The sequence below is a fragment of the Ailuropoda melanoleuca genome, chromosome 13, assembly GCF_002007445.2.
Source record: "Ailuropoda melanoleuca isolate Jingjing chromosome 13, ASM200744v2, whole genome shotgun sequence".
Lineage (NCBI taxonomy): Eukaryota > Metazoa > Chordata > Mammalia > Carnivora > Ursidae > Ailuropoda > Ailuropoda melanoleuca.
This window is the reverse complement of record NC_048230.1, coordinates 68,526,102-68,554,066: the sequence shown is the minus strand read 5'-3', so window position 1 is coordinate 68,554,066 and position 27,965 is coordinate 68,526,102. Positions and strand designations below refer to the sequence as shown.

At 43.6% G+C, this 27,965-nt stretch overlaps 1 protein-coding gene across 5 annotated transcripts; it reads right to left on the bottom strand.

Annotated features, from left to right (window-relative positions):
• Positions 1-27,541, bottom strand: EDEM2 (ER degradation enhancing alpha-mannosidase like protein 2). 5 transcript variants are annotated; one of them, XM_034640080.1, is made up of 11 exons: positions 27,330-27,539; positions 26,999-27,109; positions 25,165-25,204; positions 21,726-21,831; positions 16,825-16,950; positions 14,269-14,480; positions 12,349-12,490; positions 10,926-11,050; positions 5,466-5,610; positions 2,329-2,567; positions 1-563 (listed from the first exon to the last, which is right to left on the bottom strand). In XM_034640080.1, the coding sequence occupies exons 1-11, from the start codon at positions 27,434-27,436 to the stop codon at positions 63-65; spliced, it is 1,854 nt and encodes a 617-aa protein (XP_034495971.1). In that variant the 5' UTR covers positions 27,437-27,539; the 3' UTR covers positions 1-62. The 5 variants fall into 5 exon arrangements, with proteins under 5 accessions (XP_034495971.1, XP_034495972.1, XP_002916447.2 ...); XM_034640081.1 differs by having other exon boundaries at positions 2,329-2,429; XM_002916401.4 differs by having other exon boundaries at positions 2,446-2,567; positions 27,330-27,537.
• Between the last annotated feature and the right edge of the window lie 424 nt (positions 27,542-27,965).

Below are 27,965 nucleotides of genomic sequence, written 5' to 3'. Positions count from 1 at the left end.
CACGATTGTCAAAGCAGGTTTATTGTCATAGTTCAAACACTCACAAAAAAATCGTCCAGTGGTTATGAGGAGTCCAGGAAAACCTGTCCCAGCAATGCCAACTTGGAGGTAAAGGGCTGACTTGGGCAGCTGAGCAGGGGGATCTTCTGCTTGGCAGGCTTCTTCTCCCTCACCTGGTCTTGGTTCTCGGGTGAGGAGAGCGAGCCTGGCCCTGTTGGCGGTTGCCATGGCCCTGAGCTCATGGTTTTTTTCTGAAATCTCGACCTCTTCCGCTTGAGGGAGTAGAACTCCCTCATCAAGTCTTCCACTTCCCACTGCTCTTCCTTCAGCCTCCGGCAACAGTGCAGGGCAGCGGGGTCGATGGGGTGTGCTTCTGTGTTGAAGATGTAACCCCCGGCCCCCAGGATGCACTCTCCATAGGGGGTTATCACCGCGTCAAAGGTGGAGCCGTTGTTGTGGATGAAGTTGGCCGGGTCGAACAGAAGGTAGAGGTATTTCACAGTCTCGGCCAGGAAGAAAGACTCCATGCGGTTGTCCAGCTTGTGGTCTCGCAGATCTTTGATCTGCCACGAGGAAGAGGGAAGCGAGTCAGAACCAGCGTCACGGGGCAGCCGAGGGGTCCAGGGGGGTCGTGTTAGGAATTCTTGCTCTGCCACTAAGCGGTGCTGAGCGCCTACCCCAGGGGTTGGAATCCTAAAGTATAGTTATAGGTAAGTCTTAGCTGTCACTCCTCCAGGGAAAACCCTCTGTTGACACCCCACTTCATGTAGACTAAACACCAAAGTCCTTATCACGGCCTAACAGGTCCTCCAGTCCGGCCGCTGCCCTCTCCCTCACCTCTCCGAGGCTCTCTCACTTGTTCTTGCCTGTCCGGCCAATGGGCTTTCTGCTCCGTGAGCGAGTGCGCACTCTGGCCCCAGACGTGCCCCATTGCTTGTTCTTTCAGCCTGGAACACTCTGTCCTTCAGACAGCTAGCTCCCTCACTGCTTTCAGCTCTCTGCTCAGATACCCCATCATCAGGCTCTTCCCTAACCTCCTGAGGTGACATGAAAATTCCTATCCCCTTTATCCTACCTCTGTTGTGACTACACACAGATCTATCATCCCCTTTAATGACACCGTAAAAATGTAGCGTCATTTACTTAGCTAATCCCCCTTGATGGGCGTGAAGGTGGTTATCAAGTATTTGGTTACTTATTATTACTGTAATAAGTAATTAGAAGTCTTTCTGAAGAAAAATTCATACTAAGTTTGCAGTCATGGATGAGTAAGTTTACTTCCTACATTTATATTCGCGTCTCAGAATTAGAGATACATTTTCTTAAAACTAATTCTCAGTGGACATCTATTTTTCACAAAAAATGTGACTAAAATATGGACTTGATGTACCAAGAATTATTATTTGTCAAAGGCCAAGGAGTCTGACGCCTATTCCCATCATTTGCCTTGGAAGACCTCCAGAGGGCTTTCATTTTCATGGAAGTAAGTCAAATGTTCTTAAGAACTCCCCAATGGGCTTTTCCACTTTGGCTTTTCACAAAATACAACACATTAGACACTAAAACATATCATTGCTTTATTTTCTCCCTACATATATATGTCTTTTAAAATATATATCTCTATATATATTCTACTTGTAGAATATAACCACATTACAAAATTTTGAAAAAAGAAGGATTTTGGGGGGTCTGTTTTTAATCCCATACCCTAAAAATCCTCTGTACACTTTTTGGTGAATTTTCTTTCAAACAATATTCTTATACATCTGGTTTTTACGTGTCTGTAATAATGGTTTATTTATAGCTTGCCTGCTTGGGTCCTCTAAGGATGTGACATGGCTCTTACCCTTGACCCTTTTGCTCCCTTTTTCATGGAGCAGCTGGAGTGATCTTTCTAAAATACAAGTCAGATCATGTCACTGCTCTGCTGTCAATCCTACAAAGACTTCTCATTTTAAGCAGAACAAAATGCAAACTCTTATACAAAGCCCTCCTTGATCCAGCCCCTTCCTCCCTTTGGGACTTATCTCTTCCCCTTCCCTCCTCGCTCACTCCATTCCAGCCATACTGGCCTTCCTTCTGTCTCCCACATACAGTTTGTTGTTTTTTCCCACTAAAATGTCAGCTCAGGGGCTTGGTCTCTGTTCATTGCTAGAACCCTAGTCTAGCATGGTGCCCGGCACATAAAAGACATTCAATAAACATCTGTGAAACTACTAGGACTATTTCATTAAGGACCCCCAGGTTTGAATATAAGGCTATGGGACTCTATTTCCCTTCTGGAATCCAACTTACAGGCCTTTGCACAGAACTTTTCACAAAACGTACCCTTGTAAAATAAAGGCATGTGTACATCTCGAAGGTCCCTTCAGTGCTAACATTCCAGAGGCTCTTTAGCAGCAGGGGGAGACATTTCTCAACTCTTGGGCCTGTGGAAACACTTACTGTTGCAAATCCACACTCCACCTTGCTGATTTTTTCGATGGATTCCACAGCATCTCTTCCGAGTTCTAAGAGGGTGGGATCCCCCGTGGCACGATAGAGGTACATTGCACTCTCAATGAGTTCTGTAAAGTCCAAGGCAGATCCTTCACATCCAGGGCTGAGCGGGGAAGGCCCAGGGCCCATTTCAGGCAGTGAGAGACTCCTTCCCTCCATACCTTGTCCACAGGGCCCCAACCAGGAAGAATATGGGATCGCTCATGCAGTGCTGAATTTCCAGAGCCAATATACCCAAAGCCTGAAGCTTAGTGGAGATCAGCACTAAAACTGACCATGGTCTTCCATTCCAAGGGAGAGAGAGGCAGCTAGGTTCTGGGATGGGGAGGTGGCAAAGGCTACTCCCTGTCTCCCAATATTTGTCCCCTCCTTCTTCCTTAGTAACAGAATCCTTAACTATAGCCAAGCACACAACTGCGTAGACTGACAACTCTTCCCAGCAGCCGGGTGTGGAATTAAGGTCCCTGACACCATAGAGAGCCACATAAGTCCAGAAGTGAGAGAAAAATAAATATCTATCTCAATTAAGCTACTACTCACTTTCTGTCACTCACAGCCTAACCTGATCCTAACACTTAAGAGTCTGAGGCTGTCATTATGAGGCCCTTTCTGAGATGGGATGGACAAAAAGATGAAGGTTAAGATATTCAAGAGCCAATCTTCAATCTAACAAAGAGATAGTCACCAACCAGTTCACTGGGCCCAGAACAGGGTGACAGTCTTGTCTGACTCTACAACCACAATTGGAATTCGACATTCAGACATGGGCCCCATTTTCAGATGAGTATTAGGCAACAGGAGTTGATCCTGATGAGAAAGTTTATTCTGGAGAAAAGAAAACCCAGGAAGATGTGTTTACTGCTTTCAAATATCTGAAGAGCTAGTATGGAAAAGAAAGATTTGACTTCCAGGGTGGCTCCGGTGGGCGGAGGGTACAGCTAAACAGACTTTTCTACTTCTTCATCCATCTCTTCTCAGAGAGGAGAGAACTCTCCCCTCCCTAGACCAACCTCTCCTCCCAATCTCCTTCCCCGTTTCCTCCTGGGCCTTGATCAGCACTTGTCTCCCTTTTGATTTATTGCTGCAAACTCTATTTCTTACTTTCAGAAAAAAAGATCTCTGCCTATCTCCCAGTTCTCCCCCACCTCTCCCTCCTTTTACTCCACGGGTCTCTACACAATTGCTAATCTGATTGTTCATATTCTAAGACACAGGTGGGGGCACATTTACTGGTAAGTGAACACACTGTGTGTGTTCAAAGAAAGAAAAGACAGTGCTCCAGGGAAGCCTCTTGTCCTGCTGCTAGCAGCCGGTTGGCTCAGTGCACCCAGGCCCCAGCCATCTTGTCTTCTCTTCCTCATACATGGACCTATGTTGGCTATCATTGTTTTAATTTCTTGTAAATTGGCCAGCTCTCTAGAACAGGGTGATAGCCCAAAGCTTATTAGACTTGGACCTAGGGAGAGGTAAAGGCCCTTAGAGACCTTTAGGCCAGGTTCTGCCCTTCAATACTGCCCATCAGATGCATGTACCAGAGCATAAGACACTGATTAATCTACTGAAAGAGCCCGACCTTATCTCCCATTCGCTATTGTTTTAGGGTAGGAAGGGTGACTGGACTAAGGCATTACTGGATTCCCAGCTGTGCTGCCTTACTTTCCACTGATGCCTTCCTGCCAGCCTATCCTGCAAATGGAACAGGGTGCCTCTGGAAACAGTGAGCTCCCTGTCACTGGTGCTAACTCAACAAACACCAGATAACCACTTGCCAGGGCAGTGACAGGGGGATCTCAATTAGAAGGCCTCTCAGGTTCCCTCTAACCCTGAGAATGCACAAGCCTACATCCTACGTGTAGTCCCAAACTGTCTTCATTTTATCCATTGGTAACCTGGGGAATAACACCTTCTGAGCTTTCTCTTAAAAAAAAAAAAAAGAAAGAAGGAAAGGGAAAGGAAAGGGAAAGGAAAGGGAAAGGGAAAGGGAAAGGGAAAGGGAAAGGGAAAGGGAAAGGGAAAGGGAGGGAAAGGAAAGGAAAGGAAAGGAAAGGAAAGGAAAGGAAAAGCTGTGAGAATAAATGCATGAGAAATACCAAGAACAGCAGCCTCGAGGAATCAAAGTGACTAATTTGCTCTTCGCAGTTGCTGTTTTACTTCCTCTTCTGTTCCCCCTCCACAACTCCCACGACAATCGTGGGAGCTAGAGGAGGAAGGAAATGGGGTAGAGGAGGGCAGAATGGGCAGAAGTCACCAGAAGGCCCGTCCCACAGCTCAAAGGCATTCAGGTGGGAAGGTGGGAAGAGTCTAACAATAGAAATGTAACCCATTTCGGGATGGGGGATGACTGTGTGTACTGACTAAGCTTCCTTCCTCTGGCCCCCTTCCCCTTCTCCTCCTTACAATGTTTAACTTTCCTGCAGTAAATCAGAGGATCAGACCTTGGAAAGGAACTTTAAGACAGTTATCAAGTGTGTAATACCTTCCTTCTCTGCGCCTTGATTTCTGACCTGCAGATGGGGAGGTGGACATTCCTAAGGTCCATTCCAGAGTTTTAACATTCCGTATTATAGAAGCATAACTCACCTGACCCAGTGACTTAGGAAGTTTGTCTATACTTCTGAAATCCTGATGGCAAGAACTCAAAAGGAGTCAACTTGGCTCTTCTCTTTGCACTCACTTGCTCAAGTCTGAAGGAGCCTAAGATTTAGTTAAGAGGCCTGGGTACCATTCCTACCTCGTACACTTAGTCTTGGGCAAGCCAGCTCAACCCACTAAGTTTCAATTTCCTTATCTGAAAATATATAGGAAATAATTCCTACCAGGAAAGCCACCCAGAGCCCTGGAAGCATCAGATGGGAAAAAATCAGCTTGTGAGTACTTGTGAGGTATGGAGCCTCATAGAAACATGAGCGTTTGGGGTTCAGAGAACCAGAGCCTGTGGGTTGTGATGGGCCAGAGATCCTGCTTACCTGGCCGAAGAGGGTAGCCCTCTCGCTTCTCCACTGTGTATCCCTGAGGAATGTTGTAGAATTCTGGGAGCCCCCCAAACTGCTTCCATACAGTGTAGTAGTTTAGGAAGGTCCTCATGGCATTGTCAATGTCCCCAATGAGGCTCTGCAAGAGAGAAGCAGTTGTCAAACAGGCAGCCACCAGGCATAAAAACCCACATACAAAAAAACTCCATGTACCAAACCCCACGTACAACCTCGGGGAAGAGACAGCAAAGGCTCTGGAGCCACAAAAGCCTGCGATCAAACCGAGTCAGCCATTTATTCATTGTTTGACCTTGGCCCAGACACTTACCTTCTCTGAGCCTCATCTCTCTGATGCAAAACACAAAGCATCTAAGTTACCGTGAGGGACAAAGGTTATATTCAAAGTCCCTGCTCAGTCAATGCTGGCTACTATGGGTTTTAAGGAGGTAAGTCAGCTATCTGGTTCAAAATTTTAAGAATAGGAAGGCTGATTTTACTAAGCCTCACTTCTACCCCATACCCCAAATGAATATGTATTAGTTTGTAAACATAAATACATGTGAGACTCTATTATTTCCCCCACATAAAAGATTGCTTACTAAATATACAGTTCTATACTTCCTTTTATTCATTTAACAACTTTTTTTGATTTTTCATGTAAGTACATAAAAAGCTCCCTCCTCCTATTTACATAGTTTCATAGTATTCTACTGCTCAGACCACAATTTAACTAGTTCCCTATTAACAGCCAGCTGGATTGGTTCCAGTGTTTTGCTATTTGCTAGAACAACCAATAGTGTAGTAAATAACCTTGTACATACGTCACCTCAAACATATGCAAAGTTTACCTGTAAGACAAATGTCCAGAATCAGGATTGCTGGGTCCGAAAGTATACACATTTGTAATTTTACTAGCTGTTGCTAAGCAGCTATTAATAGTAACATAAGCTTGCAGGGAAACAGGTTTTTGACATCTGACACTTTTGACATGTCCTTTGGGTGCCTTGTGGATAGGCCAAACTTAACATTTCCCAAAGTTCTTGGTTTCCTCACTTTCCCACAAGTTGCCCCCTTACTGTCACCTCTCCCTTCTTAGTAAACGGCACTTAGCAGCAAATGGTGGTCATTCTTGACTCCTCCTTACCCCCCCCCCACATCCATTCCCTCAGCAACTCCTGTCGATTCCATTTCTAAAACCATCACAATTTGTCTCTCTGTACCTCCAGTGCCACCACCTGGTCTGGTCACAAGCATGTCACACTGGGATCCCTTCCACAGTCCTCTCGCTGCTCCCACCACTTGTCCTCATGTCCTTCTCCAGTGCACTCACCCCACACAGCCAGAGCAACTGCCTTCCCACAGACACCAGACCTCAGGGTTTCCCAGGGGCTCGGCATAAAGTCCAGACACCTCCCCATGGCCCTCAAGGCCTTGCACGACCTGGGCGCTGCTGACCTCCGCTGACTGATCTTTTGCTCCCCTGGACTGGGACCATACTGCTTTGCTTTGTTTCTGATAAACACCCAACTCTTCCCTGTCTCAGGACCTTCACACATGATGTTTCCTCCACCTGGACCATCATTCCCCACCTCTGATTCTTGAAATACCAGCTTTAATATCACAAGGGAAGAGGCTTTTTCCCCTCAAGTTTAGGTCTCCATCCAACATTCTCTCTCAGCCTCTCATTTTGTTTCCTTTGTTGCGACTTATTATTTTATGCATTTGTCCGCTTAATTTTTTCTTTTGTGTCTCACACTCTACAAACTGAACAAGGGCAGCGCCTGGAACACAGCAGGCATTCAAATATTTGTTGAATAAATGAATGAACAAATTGAACATATCTAAGCCTCCTTTCTTCATCTATAAAGCAACATTTACCTCAGTGCACCGTGATAATTCTGTGTAAAGTGCCTGGCACATAAATCATTCTCTTTAAATATTTAATTTATCACCTCTATGTGTCAGTCACACTACAAGGCACTGACTAGATGTTCAATAAATGTTAGCTTTTAGTGTTTTTATAATCTCACAAAGAATGAACCTACGATCCCCGGTCAAGCCAGGAAAAAGTACCACACCAATGGAGATGAAACTCTTTCCTTCCTTATCACACCCTCTCTTTTATTTTCTTAATTTTTATTTAAGGAAATTTGAAAAATAGAGGTATAAAAAAGTTACCTTTAACCTCACCACAAAAATAACATAGTTTTGATAATTAGCTTTCCAATTTATATTCTATTCAGAGTTATAGAAAAATTTTTTTAAAACATACCAGAATAAAAAGGTAATCACCTTCTTAATCTTACAGTAACAGTCGTTTACATTTTTGTCTTCTATTCCTTAATTTACAAAACCAAAATTCTATGGAGTTGTAATCAGTTTACACATAATACAATGCCTTCAGATATATTTTGTTATTGTTAAATCTCATTAAATTTTTAAAAAAATCTAATTATCACTCCTAATTTCTCACTATAGTCCAACAGTATGTTTCATTCCTTCACATTTTGATTCTTGTTCATTATCTCTTCATGTAACACAGGAGTTCACATATGTTAATTTTTTAAAGTTGTATAATGACCCATTCCATTAAAATATAATCATTCATTTGTTCCTCCATTAGTGGGCATTTGGATCATTTCTAGGTATTCTTTGTCATGAACTTTGCTGCTAGGAATATCTGTATACATGATGCATCTTTCCCTCTTGAGTTATTTTCTTGGGGAACATGCACAGAAATGGAATTTTGCAGGGTCAAAGGGTGTGGTCAGTGATATGGCTGGGTCGTACAAGAAGGTTTCCCAAGAGGAATGTAGTCACAAATAGTTTTAAGGCAATAGATTTACAGATCCTCTACTTTCCTAAAATGGTTCTGCCGGAAAAGATACTTTTAACACAAAGGCAGGCTATCTATTATCACTGTTTCCTTCACAGTTATCCTTCTGCCATTTTACCTTCTGCAGCAATCTCTAACCTTCCTGTGGAACACTGTCCCGGGGAATAAAGACTTCCTGAGCAACCAAACTAGGCTAAATTTAAAATACTGGTGTACGTGTTGAAAAAAAGGAATGACTCTAACCACTGTGTAACAAATTCTTTTGCGTATCAGATAGTTCCCAATACTCTGCCTTCAAAAAACTAGAAGAGGACCTGGTCAAGTTGTCAGCTGAGAGATCATTAAAAATGACTTCTGATGACAGATTATATGATTATTTTCATCATATAAAGAATGAACCATACAATATTGCCATTTTTGTAGGTCAAAGAGTGGAATACTGGCAGTTTTGTATGGTTCAATCTATGAAGTCAATGATTACAAAGAACTGAATGATGGGCACCTGGGTGGCTCAGTTGGTTAAGCATCCAACTCTTGATTTTAGCTCAGGTCATGATCTCAGGGTCATGAGATGGAGCCCCACAGGCTCTGCACTGGGCGTGGAGCCTGCTTAAGACTCTCTGTCCCTGTCCCTCGGACCCTCCCCATCCCTCCCTCACGCTCAAAAAAAAAAAAAACCAAAAAAAAAGAACTGAATGATATTGCAATAATCAAACTCTCTCCATTCCCACCTACCTATTTATGTGCATAAGGCTCCTCAGCACTTACATGTGAAAAATGAAAACAGGAATAAAACTTTTGATACATAGCCATGTCCTATTTTACCAATATGTATTATTCACACACAAATACACAAACTACTTATAAATGAAAAAGCCCTGAAAATCTCATTAAGAAATGTATTTCTGGGGCGCCTGGGTGGCACAGCGGTTAAGCGTCTGCCTTCGGCTCAGGGCGTGATCCCGGCGTTATGGGAGAGCCCCACATCAGGCTCCTCCGCTGTGAGCCTGCTTCTTCCTCTCCCACTCCCCCTGCTTGTGTTCCCTCTCTCGCTGGGCTGTCTCTATCTCTGTCGAATAAATAAATAAAATCTTTAAAAAAATAAAAAAAAGAAATGTATTTCTGATTAAACTGCCTTTATGTTTTATAATTATTTATCGAAAACTGTAAGCTATTAATGTTACTCTACTTATTTACCTACTAATGATAACTAAGCCAAGAAGGAAACAAATTTAATACTCAGAGCCTAGGATCACAGGAAATTTTAAAGTATTTTAAATTTCTATATGTAGAGAAATTTTATTACAAAGACATAAGAGGGTATCAATAAAATTTATCCAACAATTAGGATAAAATCCTGCTGGAGGAGGAGAAGGAAAATATGAGTTCGAGGAGAAAAAGGAATGGTATACAACTATTTGAACTCATTAAGATTAAAAACACGCAGGGGACTCCATAGTTCTTCAAAATTCTTTTAGTGGGCACCCAAGCATTAAAATTTGAGTATCTTAGAAGAACTGGACCTATATTTAATATTGTCAACAAGTTTTCTCTGAGCCTGTTTCCCCATCAGTAAAATAAGAAGGCTGGCTAAAAGTACACAATGGGGGACTAGTACATGAATTGCCGTATATCAATTTAATGGAATATATGCATCTGTTAAAAAAAAAGTAAAACTGAGGGGCACCTGGGTGGCTCAGTTGGTTAAGCGTCTGCCTTTGGCTCAAGTCGAGATCCCAGAGTCCTGGGATCGAGCCCTGCGTTGGGCTTCCTGCTCACTGGGGAATCTGCTTCTTCCTCTGCCCCTCCCCACTGCCTGTGCTCTCATAATCTCTCTCTCAAATAAATAAATGAAAATTTAAAAAAAGTAAAACTGATCTATCTGTATCAATAAAGATCTCCAAGACATATTCAGTGAAAAAGTACATGATGTATTCCTATCTATGTAAAGAAAAAAGGGTAGATATAAACATGCATATATTTATGCATCGATTTCTAGAAAGATATACTAGGAGCTGGACTGGGGAGGGGGGCTGTGGGTGGGGGCTAAAAATTTACCTTTCACTGTATTCCTTTGTGTGCTTTTAAAATCTACCACCATCTACGTGATATTACCTTTTCATAAAATACAAAAGGAAATTAGCTTATAAAAATATTATGGTATACATAGAGGGCTGGTTAGATAGACTCCAAGATCCGGCCCTCCCAGCTGCGAGTCCAGCAGATCATGTAATGGAAAACAATAATGACAGCATGCAGAACAGAGCCAGCTGCTTTCACGCCCTTTCTCAGGCCCACTGTCAAGAATGAGGAGATTTGACAGAAATGTCCAGTGGAGAAACAGTTGTTGCCAATGGCTATTACCACCCAGCCGGGAAAGACACTTGCTACTTTAAGTGGTATCACATTTCACAGCAAACTGGAAGCTCAGTTCCTGACACCTTAAAGCTCCCTTTGGAAAATTCAGCTTGGCAGAATCTTAAGTCTGCCTAATTCACTCCAAGTCTCTCTTCTGTCTCCAATCCAAGTATTCAAGCAACTGAAATACCTTATTTGACTTATACATCAGAATGATGTCAGTCCCAGAGAAAAATGTCCACCTCTCTGATCATTCCTACCTGAAGACCAGGCCAGTAGGCCTCTAACGACTGGAACACTGGCATGGACACAGTCCCCTTGTACATCTGCACCCACAGGTACCAATCATCGAAGCGGGTGTAATTCCGAATGGCTTTGTTATATTCTGCAGAGGAGATGCAATAAGGCACATCAGAGATCACGGAGACGAAAGGCAGCTCTTGACCACAGAGCATGGACTTAACATTTCTGGAAGACCATATGATGGTGTAGCTTAAAGGCCGACTAGGAAGCAACAAGGCACAGAGGAAGGAGCGTGGGTTCTGGAGCCAAACTTCCAGACTCAACTTCCAGCTCCAGCTTTACCACCCGCTAGCTGTGACCTTGGGTAAGGTTTTCCTTCTTAAGCCTCAGTCTCCTTATCTCTAAAGCGGGGAAAGTAATGATATACACTTCATGGGATGGATTGTTCCGTCATTCACTCACTCAACAATATTCACTGCATATCTGCTAGGTACAGGTACCTACAGGGTGGCAAACAAGACAAAATGCAGGCCCTGGGGCACTTAGATTCTAGTGGGAACTTGAACTAATATCTCTCCCTAGATTGTAAACCCATGAAGGGCAGGACTTTGTTTTGTTCATTGCAGAATCCTCAACACTAGGATAGTGCACAATAATTATGCACAATAAACTATTATCTAAATGAAGTACCAAGTACACATGCAAATAAATAAGACAACCTCCAACAGTGCTGTAAGGATGAAATGAAATAACAATCCATGTTTGGTGCTCAGCGCAGCACATGACACATCAATGGTACTCACTAAATATCTGCTGAATAAATGAATGGCAGCTATAATGATAATTATTACTAGGTGCCCAACAATTCCTCAATTTCATTATTATTAGCGTCCAAGGGCCTGGAGGGTAAAGCACTTTAATTCAAAAGGCATTAATCAACTACCTACCTCATGCAAAGCACTGTGGGAAATATAAAGATGAATAAGGCAAGACACCGCACTCAGTAGGAGGAGCTGTTAACGGTGGATGACAGCTGACTGCACCAACGGTGCTGAAGGCCCTAAATTCTGAGGAGGGATCAAGCTACTTTGTGGGCAAGGTGACATTTCAGCTGCGCCTTAAAAGGTGAATAAAATCTGGACATATGAAGACAGGAAAAAAGGTATACTAGGCAAAGGGAACACATGTGCGATGGCCAGGAAATAAGAAAACTGAGGCCAACACAGAGAACGCGGCACAGCGCATGTAGCTCTTGCAGGAAGGCCTGAAGAGGTACGGTGGGCACCAAGGACGCAGTGTCAAGTCCATGCTGGCTCTGAATGCAGACTCAAGTACTCAGAACTGATTCTGTAGGCACTTGGGAGCAACTGAAAATTCATAAACAAACCACCTGTCAACGGGAAAAATCATGGCAAAAGCCTCCTCCCCCGCCCTTTTTACCTAGGAACATGGCCATGAGTTTCTTATCCTGAAGCAAAATGGCTCCTTTCACCAGGTACTCAAAGTAGGAGTCCACACCAGCCCCGATGCCTGAGTCCTGCGCCACCCACTTTCCAGTGAGCACATCGATATGGTTGCCAACCTGGGAGGAGAGAGAGAGGAGAGAGAGAGAGAGACACGCACACAAACACACACACACACACACACACACACACAATCCCAAGGGAGGGCGCAAGACCAAACAAGGATCTCCCCATACCCCTGACTGGCCAAGTCAGATGCAAGGCTGGCACCCCAGTACTCTTGGGAGACATGCAGGCTATCAGGGTGTGGCGTTGGGAGGTCACAAACTATCGGTATCAGTCACCAATTGAGAACTGCTCCAGGCAGCATTAAGTCCTGGAACTTGCAGTTAAAGGCAAGCAAAGCAGACCCTGGGGCCCCAGAGAAGGCCCGTAGGAAAAGAGACACTGTCGGAAGACAGGCCAGCATGTAGAGAGAGATGGTAAGGGCTGAGAGGATATGGAGTCCACCGCGGTTCCAGTGCTGGAGAAAAACCTGCTTGTGTTGGACCTACTAAGGGAGTTACTAGTCTCCAGAGTGGCATCTTCTTAAGGGATTTTCAAGAATTCCTCATACAAGTTTCACTTTTCAAGCTGAGAACCAGACTTGCACAAAATGTGTTCCTGCTTGAATCTCTTTCAGACAACTCAGTCTTTCTAAGTCATAGTGACTCACCAAAGGAACTATTATTACATCAACATTACTGCTCCTGGAACTGAGGATCAGAGAGGTTGGGTGACTTGTCCAGGATCACAAAGTTTCGATGCAGCAAGGCCAGGGGTCAAATCCAATTCTGACTAAATCTAGTGCTATTTCCTGGATAAATTTGGCTCAGTTACTGTTAGTTTCACTGGATTATCTGACTTAAAAGCTGAAACCAACCTTAGAGATCACCTGGCTCAAAGTGTGTTCAGTCTCCATGGGTTAATAGGTGCTGGAGAAGAAAGGGAAGCTCTGGGGTCAAATAAGTTTGGAAAATGTTGAGTTAAGCAGAGTTATATAGATTTATTTACCATAGGATTTCATAACCTTTAACCTATTCATGTTCATTATGACTCTCCCAAAAAAGACGCTACAGTTGACTCTTGAACAATGTAGGGGTTGGGGTGCCAAGCCCACACAGTCAAAAATCTGTATATAACTTTTGACTGTCCAAAAACTTAACTACTAATAGCCTGCTCTTGAGTGGAGGCTTCACTGATAACTTAAAACACTCAATTAACACATACTTTGTATGTTATATGTATTATGTACTGTATTCTTACAACGAAGTAAGCTAGAGAAAAGAAAATGTTATTAGGAAGATCATATAGAAGAGAAAATATGTTTATAATACTGCATTGTAAAAAATCTATGTATAAGTAGACCCACGCAGTTCAAAGGTCAATGGTCAACGGTCTATGTAGTATTCCCCAAACTTAACTGACTAGGAATTACCTTTTCATAGAACAGCTAGCCATTCAACATCTCTCAGCACTGGTGTTCTAAGAAACCCCATTTAACAAACACAAATGGACAGTAAAAACAAGGGCCAGATGGGCTGGCAATCATGAGTCACAGGCAAGAAGCGTATGACCTACCTCCTAGAAATCAGAGAAGCTCAAGGAATCAAACCTCAACAGAGCCCCCCTCCCTGCCAGAGGATGGGCTCTCTCATGTTCTCTTCCCCCGTGCGAAAACTTGAACTGGAGGCTTGGCTAACTTTCAGTGTCCTGATGCGAAGTCCTGGGCCACTGCTGAGGTCACCCTAAGTGTCCCTTGGCTAAGCTGCAACTTACTGCTCAGAGCCACAAGTCTTACAAGCAGGGGCTACAGTGGCCGACTTGACTCAGACAGAAAGGGTAGCAGCCGACCTACCAGCCCAATATCCGACCGGCTCTCCCAGAGGCGCGTGAGGGCCACTCTGGCCACATCTTCAAACACGGGGTCACCAGTGAGGCTGCTCAGGGTGGCAAATTCCACAATGAAGGTCCCGATGCCTGCCGTACAGGTGACAGGGGTTTCTCCCGGGTTCACACCATGAAGCAGGTTCACCGTTCCATACGGCATGCCAGTGGGGGTCTGAAATGCTGAATAATCACAAAATAATGATCCCAGACAGGAGTGGGGACATAGGGGTGGTTCGACACACAGACCCAAACCTGAGGCCTCAGCCAGCACTTCCCTCTCTATCTCCTGGGTGATCTGCTAGAGACAGAGCCAGAGAGGGATCGATGTCATGACTACAGGCCCTTGGTGGCCACCTAACCCAGATGCTGTCAAGCACTGATCAATGGGACCCTCGGGCTCTTGCCCATGATGAGGAGGAAAGCAGCGGGCTGTGCTCCAGGCTGCCATGCCCATGCACGCCCGCTTTGGCTAGAGCAGCTCCATTTTTAAGTATTTTACACGATGCCTTCGGAGGCCAGGCAGGTAACGTAGTGGGAAGTATGTAGGGTTTAGGCTGTAGGAAGTGGTGGGGCTTGTGGCACCCTGAAGAGCATGCCCCAGGAGAAGCCATTCATACGCTTCTCTATTTTTGAGTTTTATTGAGCTAAAACTGACAATACAGCACAGCATGGGTTTAAGGCGTACAGCAAAAAGACCTGATTTACCTCTATGCTGAGATGCCGAACACAGTAAGTTAACATCCATCAGCTCGTATAGATTCAAAAAGAAAACGCTTGGTTTTTTCCCTTGTGATGAGAGCTTCTTGGATCTACTCTCTTAGCAACTTACAAACATACCATACGGCAGTGTTAGCTATGGTCATCACGTTGTACATTACAGCCCCAGTACTTATGGATAACGGGAAGTTTGTATCTTTGACCACCTTCGTCCAATTCCCCTCATATGCTTTTCCAAATACAATTATGACCAAATGAAACCTATCTGCAGACCTGAAGCACTCCCAAAGGACGCAGTCTGAGATCCCTGCTTTAAATAGTTTAGAGTTACGGTTAACTATTGTAATTTTTTTTAAGGATATAAATCACTAAACTACTGATGTGGTCCGACCCTCAATTTATAGGTAGGAAACGTCATGTCTGTACGGAAGTGACTCAAAGGTCATACAGAGAGAGCCAAAAAGAGCTGAGATGGAAATGCCTGCCATGCGCCCACTCTGTTATGCTCTGCCCCTCCCACCCTGGTGCCTTGCGATTCAAGGCAAGGAGCTAAATAAACAGCCAGAGGCAGAGACTTCCTCTCCAGGCCAAAAGGTCAAATAACCCCAGAGCAGCCCATGCGTCACCAAACTATGAACAAAGTTATCAAAACTTCCAAGAACCACAAGGTCCAGCCACTTGATTGTAAGTGGCAAACTTGCTGTGTGGCAGGCACAAGTGGCAAGCGAGGAGAACGCAAGTCACAACCACGGGGCTCAAAGAAGTATTTCTGAAAAGCCAGACAGTGTTGAAAAGAAGGGGAGTGACAAAATCCTATTTCTTCACCTGAATGGCAGATCCATGGGGGTTTGCGCCAATAGGTACTTTCCAAAATGTATATTTCTCAATACAAAATGATTTTTAATGACCGAAGAAAAGGGGGGGGGAGCAACCAAGTAGTGTGCTGTATGAATGAATCACACAGGATATGATGTTTATAAGGAGACACTCAGGCTATGAGCCGTGAGCCATGAGTGGATCTGAACCCAGCTCACTCACTTTCCTCTGCTCTTCTCCAGAAAGGGAGAACTGTGATGGCCAAGAGGTTGGTGAAAGCCTAGGGTGATGTGTTTGGGTGTGAACAGTCCCAGAGTCTCCACCACGCCCTGAAGAAAACACAGTGTCCAATTGACGCAGACGAGCTCAGCTACTGCCACACCAGACAAATACACTGAGGCTTGGCCCACAGCCCTGGATGCAGCTTAGCTACAAAACAAGTCCCCTGTACTTCAGTGGTGTTTGAGATTCTCCAAGCACTTTCTTCTTTCTGACCTCATTTTATGCCTCTCAAAAAGCCAATGTGGCAGGCAAATGGGAATTATGATTCCCTTTTGATAGATGGGGAAACTGAACCAAGGAGAGAAGAGTGACTTGGTCAAGACCTTGGCTGGTCCAGAACCAGGGGTTACTAATGCACAGGTCAATGGTCTTCTCTGGAACCCTTTTATTCCACCAGGGTGTGGGCCTGGGAGGAGGCAAAAGGACTCACTCAAATAAGAGCGAGAGCCTTCCACCTACAAGGCTGGCCTTCGGTGCCACCCTGCAAACAGTAATGAGGTCAGCTCAGCCATCCTGGGCCAGGGTCCCAGAAAGCCCTCAAAATGCCCAGGACTCTCCTGATTTCCATGGTGGGTGCCCAGAGGCAGAAACAGCAAGTGTTTGGGTGAGAAACAACAGAAAAAAAACTCAGCATTGCCACTCTGGTCTCCAGCAAGAGAAGCAGGACCTACTGGACTTCCTTTCTCTCTCATGTCAGTGTGGGTCTTACCTGGCAGGAGTTTTCGGGCCGCCTCCTCAGCCATCCTCAGGAGAGGCCCAGAGCAAGGCCAGCCGGCCTCTACTTCCACCCCAGCCTTCTTTGACAGCAGGTGAGCAGACAGAAGTCCTCCTACCACTACAGAGAGTACAAAACACAAGAGTCAGAGTCCCAAAGACCAGTCTTTCCCTTGTGTAAATTAAACCTACATGTTGGGTGGCTGCTGGGAAGGGCTAGAGCCACCTAGTGAAAAAATCCCTTAATCCTACATACTGGTACACTGTTAAGCTTACAAAGTTGTTTTTCTCTTGGTGGGTCCCAAAGACAATGGCTATCACTTGTTTTTAGTCCCGTTGTTTACAAAGCACTAGGTACTATTGTCCCCTCTTCAAGTGAAGATACTGAGGTTCAGAGAGGTAAAGCGACGTGCCCTGGGTCATCGATCCAGCAAGTGGTAGGGCCAGGTCTGTCTGACTCCAAAGACTGTGCTCATTCCACTTGGTCACTCTGTCTCCCAAAACCCCTGAGACCTGGTCGGGGGAAGGGCAGAGTAGTTATTACTTTCATTGTATTAATTCATCTATTTGAACTTATGACACAATATTTAGGACTTATAAAAAGACGTAAATGTTCAGTATCAGAATATGGCTAAATAGATGTCCTGAATGGCCCTCTCATTGAAAAAAAACTGGTGACCTTGAGCTTCAGTTTCCCTTTCCTCCTGTCAGAGGGGAAAGAAGAAACAAAGGCAAACCTACCCAAAGTGGAAAGTCTGATAAAAGATACCACCATAGGGGCACCTGGGTGGCTCAGTTGTTAATTGTCTGCCTTCGGCTCAAGTCATGATCCCAGGGTCCTGGGATTGAGCCCCGCATCAGGCTTCCCGCTCAGCAAGGAGCCTGCTTCTCCCTCTCCCTCTGCCTGCTGCTCCCCCTACTTGTGCTCTCTCTCTGTCAAATAAACAAATGAAATCTTTTTATAAAAAAAGATATCTCCATAAAGTTGGGATCTAAAAGAATTATACAGTCTGTGTAAGGATGAATTCAAAATAAACCCTACAGACCTCCCCTAGCATTCAGTAAGGGAAACTGCATGTCTCAGATCTTGATGCCAAGTAAAGGGAAGGGGAAAAGAAAAAAAAACAAAACACAACCTCCCTAAGAAGTAGTAACTACAGGAGGGTACTCATAAAGTTTTACAGCTTGAATTCACACTAACTGAGTAGTCTACAAAAACTCAAACTTTTAGCATAAAGCAGTTTTTGGGAGATGGTGCCTCCAGCCAAATGGCAGAAGTGAACAAAAACTCTACCTGGAAGAATCCACCTTCAATCTAGGCCTCAAAGAAGCCAGAGATAAAGTCTAGGGAATGAGTATACATTAAAATCTGAACAAATCACAAAACATACAAAGAAACAAAGCACTGGGAAATTCTACAAACCAGCAGAAATGACAGTAGAACAAGACTTACCAATACATCAAATATTGGAATTATCAGACACAGAACACAAAGTAATTATGTGGAAATGTTTAAAGAAATAAAAGANTCTACAAACCAGCAGAAATGACAGTAGAACAAGACTTACCAATACATCAAATATTGGAATTATCAGACACAGAACACAAAGTAATTATGTGGAAATGTTTAAAGAAATAAAAGAAAGGTTTGGGGGCGCCTGGGTGGCACAGCGGTTAAGCGTCTGCCTTCGGCTCAGGGCGTGATCCCGGCGTTATGGGATCGAGCCCCACATCAGGCTCCTCCGCTGTGAGCCTGCTTCTTCCTCTCCCACTCCCCCTGCTTGTGTTCCCTCTCTTGCTGGCTGTCTCTATCTCTGTCAAATAAATAAATCATAATAAATAAAAAATCTTTAAAAAAAATTTAAAGAAAGGTTTGGAATAGACAAGTTAAGTAGCAAGAAATTATAAAAATGACCAAGCCTATTTACAAAAGAACCANCCACATCAGGCTCCTCTGCTATGAGCCTGCTTCTTCCTCTCCCACTCCCCCTGCTTGTGTTCCTTCTCTCGCTGGCTGTCTCTATCTCTGTTGAATAAATAAATAAAACCTTAAAAAAAAATAAAAAAAAAAATAAAAAAAAATAAAAAAAAATAAAAAAAAATAAAAAAAAATTTAAAGAAAGGTTTGGAATAGACAAGTAAGTAGCAAGAAATTATAAAAATGACCAAGCCTATTTACAAAAGAACCAAACAGAATTTCTAAAAGTGAAAAATATAATAATTGGAATTAAAAAATTACATAGATAAGTTTAATAGCAAATAAGATATATCTGAAGAGAGAATTAGTGGACTTGAAGACAGATTCCAAAAAAATTACCCAAAATGCAACATAAAGAGACAAAATTGTTTTAAAATATACTGAAGAGATTTGGAGGATACAGTAAGAGGTGTAACATCTCTCTGGCTGGAGTTCTAAAAAGAGTATAGGGAGGAAATGGGGGAGAGGCAATACTTGGAAGAGAAAATAGTTATGAACTTTTGAAAACTAGTGAATGACACTGATTCACAGATTCAGGAATCCCAAGCAAGATGATAAAACGAAATCCACATTTATGTACATCACAGTAAAACTTCAGAACACCAAAGGGGGAAAAAAAAAAGATCTTAAGAGCACAGTCCATGTAACAACGGGTTTTTTGGGGTTTTTTTTTTTTGTAACAATGGTTTTTGAAATTGGATGATGGCTACACCTAGTTCATTATATTATTTTCCCTACTTTTACACATTTTTGAAAACTTCCATAATAAAAAGTTTTTAACGGGAGGGGGCAGCCAGCATAAATAAAACCCATCGTCTGCAAAATAATAACAATTAGACTGACAGATTACTTCTTAACAATGACAATGAAATGAGAAGACAATGGAAAGATTTCTTCCACGTGCTAAGAGAAAAATCCCATCAATTTAGAACCACACGTCCTGCCAAGTTATCCCTCAAAGACCCAACAAAAGCAGTGAGATAAAGACATTTCACACAAACAAAAGCTGCACTAGAGGACATCCTAAAGGAAGTACTTCAGATAGAAGGAGAGGGACCACAAATGTAAAGTCTGAGACACAGGAAGGAAAGATGATCAAAGAAGTGGTAAATATATGAGTAAATTTAAAACCTCAGCTGTATAGAACAGCCATAATGTATGGAGGGCTTAAGACAAAAAACAAAAATATGTAACTATAGCATACAGGTCAAGATATCCTCAGGTCCAGGTTTTGTATTATTCAAGAGAATAAAGATTTTCATTAACTCTAGACTTTTGTTAGTTTGTTAAATTTTCCAGGGAAACTATTTAAAAAGCTAGACACTGAGCATAGTTTCTACATTAATAAAAGGAAAATGGAATAAGGAAAAAAAAATCAATCTGAAGAAGGCACCAAAAAAAAAAAAAGAGAATGAAAAAGAACATAGAGAAGATGGGACAAATAGCACAAAATAATACCACAGAAACAAATGCAAATACCTAAGTAATTATAGTGAATGTAAATGGATTATATGCTTCTGTTAAAAGATTGTCAGAATGGATAAACAAACAAAATATAATATGTAATTTATGATCTATCTGATCATAAAAATATGGAAAGATTGAAAGTAAAAGAGTAGAAAAAGATCTGGGTCAATGAAAATATGGAAAGATTGAAAAGTAAAAGAGTAGAAAAAGATCTGGGTCAATGAACCCCACCAACCAAAAGAAAGCTGGTATAATTATATTCATATCAGCAACAAACGTGTAAGGGAATCTTAACTCACAGATGATAAACTGGACTCAGAAGCTGTGAACACAGCAGTGAGCTTGGCCTTGAGCTCAGGTCTGATCCATAAACCAGGGTTTTGTATCATGCAGTCCCTCTGTTCCCTAATCTTTCTAAAAATGTTATCACATACCTGCAATACAAGTTTCATTGCAAAACACACCAAAATAAGGGGAGGAAATATAACTCAGCTTCTGGAAGTGACAGTTTGTTAAGCCACTGGTGGTCTAGGGGTTCAATGAAAATAAGGTTGTACTAGCTTCCTAAGAATCACTGGAAACCTGATAAAAACATTGCTGCTATGACCCAACCCAGAAATCCCAATTCATTAGGTTTAGAGTGGAACCTAAATATTCAACTTTTTTAAAGGTCCCAAGTGGTTCTGATGGACAGCCAGCTTTGGAAACTAATGCCCTAGACTTAGCCCTAGACCTGTGTAATGCAGTAATCATGAACCACATGCCACTATTTACTTTTTTTTTAAAGATTTATTTATTTATTTTGCGGGGGAGGGGCAGAACGAGATAGTGTCTTAAGCAGACCTCACAGGGCTCAATCTCATGACCCTGAGATCATGACCTAAGCCAAAACCAAGAGTCGGACACATAACTGACTGTGCCACCCAAGTGCCCCCATATGTCACTATTTAAATTTAAATTTGTTAAAATTAAATGAAATTAAAAATTCAATTCTTCAGTTGCAGTAGACACATTTCAAATGTTCAATAGCCATGTGTGACTAGTGAATACAACACTGGACAACACAGATACAGAATATTTCCGTCATCATAGAAAGTTCTATTGGATAGCACTTCTCAGACAGTAAGCTCCGAGAAGCCGAGGGTTACATCCTTCTTGTTCATGGCTGGCTGTAAGCCTACCGCCAAATATATGTTAAATACGGGAGTCATTTTGGCACATTTCTTTTCAGTCTTTTCTCTGTCCCCTGCTCATGTCTGAAACTGATGGGGGATCCTGAGACCTCCACACCCCACCCTCCGGGGGGAAAGAAGATATCTGTCAGTCACTGGTTTGGGCCAAGTGCCCTGGCAGGGCTGACCCTTACGATCCTATTTATAACCTCTTGGTTTACAAAGAGGCAAAACTCCACACTCTCTTTTCTTCCAAAGGCCCTAGAAGGCAGCCCTCACCTCGGATGTTGGTTTCAAAGACGGAGGCATTTACATCAATATCAAAGTCTACGTTGTCCTGGAGCACTTCAACCACTCTTTGGAATTCTGAGACATTCCCCAAAATCTGGAAGGGAAGAGAGACTTGACATTGAGGCTCTCTCAGGCTTGAAGGCACTGAAGACATTGGATCAAGAGTCTGGGATCCTTTGCTGGTGTGGCCCTCACTTATTCAACTTAAGACCTCCAGTTTCTGTTCTAGGACTGGTGACAGGAGAAGAAAACACTGAGATCTAGAAATCACCCAATACCAAGAGGCTGATTAAGCAGATTCTTAGGTACCAATTCAAGAGTCACTATGTACCCACTTAATGGAAACAATATAGACTAGACTGCGTGAGGAAATCCTAGTTTGACATTTGCAGTGGGTATCTGCTGTTTATTTAAACTTCTCTGATCACCATCATCCTTGCAGAAAACACTGCAGGTTGGTTGGTCCAACACTGATTTCCAATCTTCTTTAAAGGCTGGAAATCCAGATACTTGCTTTCTCTACCTCCTTTGCTGCTAGAGGTACTGTGCTACCCAGCCAATGCTAAGCCTTCAGAAGTCTAACAACAGTACTTCTGGGAAAGCTTCTGTTTTCCTAATAAAAAGGGACAGACACCCCTGGCATGGTGTTTACTCTTCTTTCTGCCTTGAAAGCAGACTTGATTTTTGGAGCTGTGGCAGCCATTTTAGACCTTGAGGTACTAAGCATGAAAATGAAAGCCAATACACTAATGATGGTAGAACGGAAACATACAAAGAGCCCAGGTCGCTGATGGCACAGTTGAACAGCCAACCCCATGCTAGAAATTACCTCCAGACTTCCTTTCATTTCAGAAAATTAAACCCTCTTTATTTCAACCATCAGCCAAATGCAATTCTACTACCTTTTATTCTGATAGTAATGCCCTAATTCTCTCTTGAGGAATCACTCTTCTTCCACAGTTGTTCCTGCAGTTTGGGAGAGGCTGACTCCACCCCCTCAGCTCCAAGAATGGGCACTTGATCTGGACCACTGTACTGCATCCCTTGGCCAGTGACTCGTTGAGGAATAAGTGTGAGACTCAAGCCAGATCAAGAAGACTCAGTTCCTGGAATTAATGCAAAAGGGCTGATTCTTCCCATATACACTGAGTGGGAAGTAAATCTGGAGCTACTCTTGGCTACTCTGCCAGCATAAGGAGAGCCCAAGAACACAGCCAACAAAGAAGGCAGAGATAAAAGATGGAGAGACTCCTGAAGACATTGGTCATATGCCTGGATCCAGCTGAGTCTGAGGCCAGCCTTTACCTGGACTTTCTAGTTACCTGACTCAGTAAATCTCCTTCTTGTCTCTATCAGTTTGAACTGGGTCCCAGTCATTTGGAACCAAAACAGTCCTGACCATCTCAGCATTCAAGCTGCTCAGTGATTTGGACTCAACCTTTTTTTTTTTTTTAAACATTTTATTTATTTATTTGAGAGAGGGAGAGCATGAGCAGGGGAAGCAGCAGAGGGAGAAGCAGACTCCCCACTAAGCAGGCAGGCTGATGCAGGGCTCGATCCCAGGACCCAGAGATCATGACCTGAGCCAGAGGTAGACACTTAACCGACTGAGCCACCCGGGTGCCCCTCAAACTACCTTTCTGACCATGTTTCTCACTGTTTGTCTTCATCTAACTTATCCTCATCTACTTCAGGAAAACTGGACCCATTATGCCCCAATTTCTTGCCTTTAGACATGTTGTGCCCTCTGCCAGAAATTTCTCCATCCCCTGTCTTCCCATTTCCAAATCCAACCTGGCTTTGTCTGACTGTCACTTCTCTAGGAAGGAAGCCTCTGATCCCTCCAGCTAAAATGAACCACTTCATCCTTTAAAAGACTCCAGTAACTTTATCCACACAACTCTTATGGCATCTGTTTCTTTTCACATCAAGAGAATCTTTGCCTGGGAAGGAGCCTCATTTATTCCTGCCTTGCCCAGGGTCCCAAGCACAGCCCATGGAGCAATTACTCAACAAACGCTTAGTGAATGATTACACGAATCTCTTTCCACACTACAGTTAGTGATCTTCTCAAAACAGAAATCTCAGCATTTCCCGCCCTCTACTTAAAATATTTCGGTGGCTTTCCATTGCTCTCAAATTAGACATCAAAATCCTTAACATAGTGAACAAGGGCCTCCATCATCCTGGTCCCCAATGGGGCCTCCAACTCCACTTTGCTTCCTGCACTTCCTTCTCCACGTCCCAGACATACCGGCCCTCCTTCAATTCCCTGCGTCTGTCACATTCTCTCCTGCCATGAGGCCCCCACACAGGCCCGCCATTCCCTCTGCCTGGAACACTCTGTCCTCCCCCACTTCCCTTGACACTGGCTTCTCCTTCAGATCCCAACTTGAAGTGTCACCTCACTGCCTTTGGTAAGTTCCCCTTGACCTCCTCAGTCTAGGTCTGCTTCCTTTGTTACATGGCCACTCACAGAACCAGGTTCCCTTCCCTCGGAGCGCTCACCTCAATTTGTAATTCTGTGTCCTATAGGATTATTCTTTGATTCTTTGTCTAGCTCACTAAAGTCATAACTCCAGGAAAGCAGGGACCATGTCTATTTAAACTCACCACTATAACTCCAGAGCTTAGCATTGTGCTTGGCATACAGTGGGCCCCCAATAAATATTTGATGGACAACTACATACAAATAACATTAAGAAAAAAAAGGCAAAATTATATCTACAAGGTGATCAAAATCATGTAAATGCTATTAACATATATAAATGAGAGGGCGGGACAGACAACTAATAGTGAAGTAGGGAGAAAGCTGTTAAATCCTCTCTCGTGACCTTCTTAAGGAGGACAAATAAGACTTGCAGTCATACAGAATTAAGCTCAAGTCCTAGCCCTGCCATTTCATAGCTGTGGACCCTGGCCAACCCATTTTCCCTTTCTAAGCATCAGATTTTTCCACGCTAAGAAGGAGTAAAGGTACACACCTCATGGGGCTTTTGGAAGGATTAAGCAAGAGAACACTCATAAAGTGCTTAGCACAAGCCCTACACATAACACACTAACTAGTTACTGCTACTATTTTTTTTTTTAAATCACTGAACATGTCCAGTTAGAATGTAAGCCTCTTGAAAACAAGGAGGGTCTCAAAGTCTCCATATCACCCACAGTTAATACAGGCCTATTCCAGTGCTGTGTTCATAACAGGTCCTCTACAAACCTCTGCTGAATAAATGACCCTGAGTACGTTTGGAATTCATCCTTTTCCTCTATCTAGCTGGGCAACCAGAAACTGACGGTTCAGAATCTGGAGATGAAAATGAAAGGCCTGAGTGAAGAATTCGTTCTTCACCCACAGTCAAGCTGCCGAAAGAGGAAGGATCTTGGTTACACAATGGTGGTGAGGAAAAGCAATCGTCAAGACACTTACCAGCAAAGTGTCCAGGGCATCAATGAGCGTCAGAGAAAAACTGTAAAAGGACAGAAATCCCAGCTGCTTAGTAAGAAAATCAAAGACAAGATAGTAAGCCTTCCCCAGATCAGATACCCCAAAAACTAGTAAGTGAGGCACAGTGATGCCTCCGCCCCTCCCAGCTTCCAGTCACAACAGAGAAGCCATAGTGAAAACTGCCAATAAGCTCTGACCCATTTAATGCACCTGGGAGGATGGGAGGATATTGCTCAACTGTGATTAAACCACGTCATCTATATGCACCGGCATTCTTCTCTGCCATAGGGAGGCAGTATAGGATTGTAGCTAAGGGCACAGGCTTTTCCACATCTAGGAATTTCTCTCAATGTGTACAGAGCTGTATGTTTAAGAATGCTCATGGCAGGATTGTGTAGAGTAGCAAAAAGCCAGAAGTAACCCAAACATACACAGGTTGAAGAATGATTATCTAAATTGCAGTACATTTAAACAGTGCAAAACTATGAAGTTTGTGTCAAAAAAGATTGTTATCAAGAGTTCTATGGGCTAATGTTAAAATATTCAAATTATATAGTTAATTGAAAAAGACAAGGAATAGAATAGGCAGTGAGGTGTGTTTCTATCTGGATTTTCAAAAAGAGACATATAGACAGGAAGCAGATAGCAGCTGTTTGGGCCAGTGGTCATGGAGGGAAGGGAACTTTTTAGCATGACAGAAATGTACTCTATCTTGACTGTGATAGTGGTTACTATATGCTTTACATAAGTTCATTTTATTATATGTAAGTTATTCCTTTAAAAAACTGATTTAAAAAGATACACATATACATACTTATATGATGGCATAAACTGAAAATATTTTGGGGAGGATACACAAGAAATCAACAGTGGTTGGAGTTCTAGAGTACGGGAGAGACTTCATTGTATATGATTTTGTACTGCTTAAATTTGCCATTTGTTTACTTTTTTTTTCAGCTAAAAAAAAGAAAACCAGCACAAATTTTGTTGAGTTAACTTCTCCTGTCCTTAGCATACTCATTTGTTAAATGGAGAAAACAGCACTTAACTCCTAGGGATGTTAAGAGAATTAAATGAGAAGACACAAGTAAAATGCTTAGCATCGTGTTTAATCAATGTCAGCCTCAGCTAAATGCAATGATTCTTCACTCACTCAGCAAGGAACAGGACAGGGAATTCCGTCTCATAAATTTTTATTCTAGTGGAAGTGAGAAAGACAAACTAGTAGACAAGTGAAAATGATAGTATCAGAGAGCGACAAGTGCTACTAAATAAACAAATAAATGGGGTGATTTGTGAGAGCGACCTGTACGAGGTGGGTAGTTAAGGGAGCTAATGCAGAGGTGACATTTTGAGCTGAAATCTCAAGAAGGAGTCAGTAATGTGTGTTTCAGTTACAAACAACAAATGCTCTGAAGTTTCAAGTTTGGAATTTACACCCCATCCTGGGCCTGTTTGCCCAATTACAAAACGAAGGGGTCGGGTCTTCTGACTTCTTGAAGCCTTTCCTTGATAGCCTAGGACTCCAGAGATTTGTCCATTTGTCCAAGGCCCCACTGCTGGTGCCTGTTACTGTCGTGGTTGGAACCCAGAGGTCCAGCCCACCAGGCTAACCCAGGCTTTTTCCACGGTGGGATCCAACTTTCCAGGAGGCTGGGTGGATCCCGCGAAATTGGAGGGAACACAGCCTCACCCTCGCTAGGAGCTTTTCCGGAACTCGCGAGCAGACTGTGAAGCCACCAGCCCCAGTAGACCCGCCCGCCTAGGACCGGACTGCCACACCCAAGCCGCCCCCTTGCTACTCCACCCGCACTACCTGCCCCAGGTGTCGTGCCCGTCACAGGTGAGAGGTCGCAGCTCGTCGTAGGGAAAGGCATTCTCCAGGTAGCTGTCGTAGGCGTGGTAGAACATGGCCTTGACTCGCTCCCTGGTGTGGGGTACAAGAAATAAGGCAGGGGGCCACAAAACGAAACGAGGCAGGGGAAAGGACAAGAAATAGGGCGGAAAGTGGGAATCACCACCTGAGCCCAGTGGCGGGGTCCGACCAGGTCAGGGTGGGGGTCCTGGGACCGAGGGAAAGGAAAGGGACCGGGTTTGCGCTTCCCCTTCCCCAACTATGGAAGGGCGAGGACCCTGACCCCCTTCACCTGTAGTGAGCGGGGTCGGGCGCGGTGCCTTCCGGGCCTGGCGCACCATGGTGCAGAGGCAGCAGCGCGCACAGGAGGCCGAGAGTGACCAGCAGCCGGAAAGGCATAGAGCTCGCGTCCTGTCAGCGCCGCCGCCGCCGCAGCAGCAGCCACCGCCACCCGCTCATTCTGGGAGCCTCTGCCTGTTGTTCCGGGAATCCGCGCCACTGCGCCTGCGCGCTGATGAATCGGTCACCCACATCCGGACTACAAGTCCCAGAATATAACGGGAGGCGGAACCCAGGCAAAGAGTATCTTGGGACATACAGTCCCTGAAGTGGAAATGAACGTGGCTGAAAAACAGTGGCTACAACAGATACTCTAATTAACTAATGTTTTAGCAACAGCATTTGTTGAGCACTTATTGTGTACTAAAACTGTATTGAACACTTTATGCATTATTTTTTTCAACCACCGTATAAGCTTTAAAGACAGAGGACAGCAGGGACTCAGTATTTGTGTGCACATGTATGAAGAATAGATTAATAATGTTCAGACTTTACCATTATTAGGCATATTAAGTTTCCCAAGGCAGTTCCCTGCTGATTGTGAGGTACAACTTATTTCCATTTGTTTGTCCAAAGCTGCTACTCCAAA

Excerpts from the sequence above, each read along its gene's own strand:
- EDEM2 (XM_034640080.1), bottom strand. The coding sequence starts at position 27,436 with ATGCCTTTCCGGCTGCTGGTCACTCTCGGCCTCCTGTGCGCGCTGCTG. Across the intron at positions 5,611-10,925 it reads CCTACTGGCCTGGTCTTCAG|AGCCTCATTGGGGACATTGA; the intron begins GTAGGAATGATC and ends TCTCTCTTGCAG. Across the intron at positions 2,568-5,465 it reads GGGCTACCCTCTTCGGCCAG|AACTCATTGAGAGTGCAATG; the intron begins GTAAGCAGGATC and ends TGGACTTTACAG.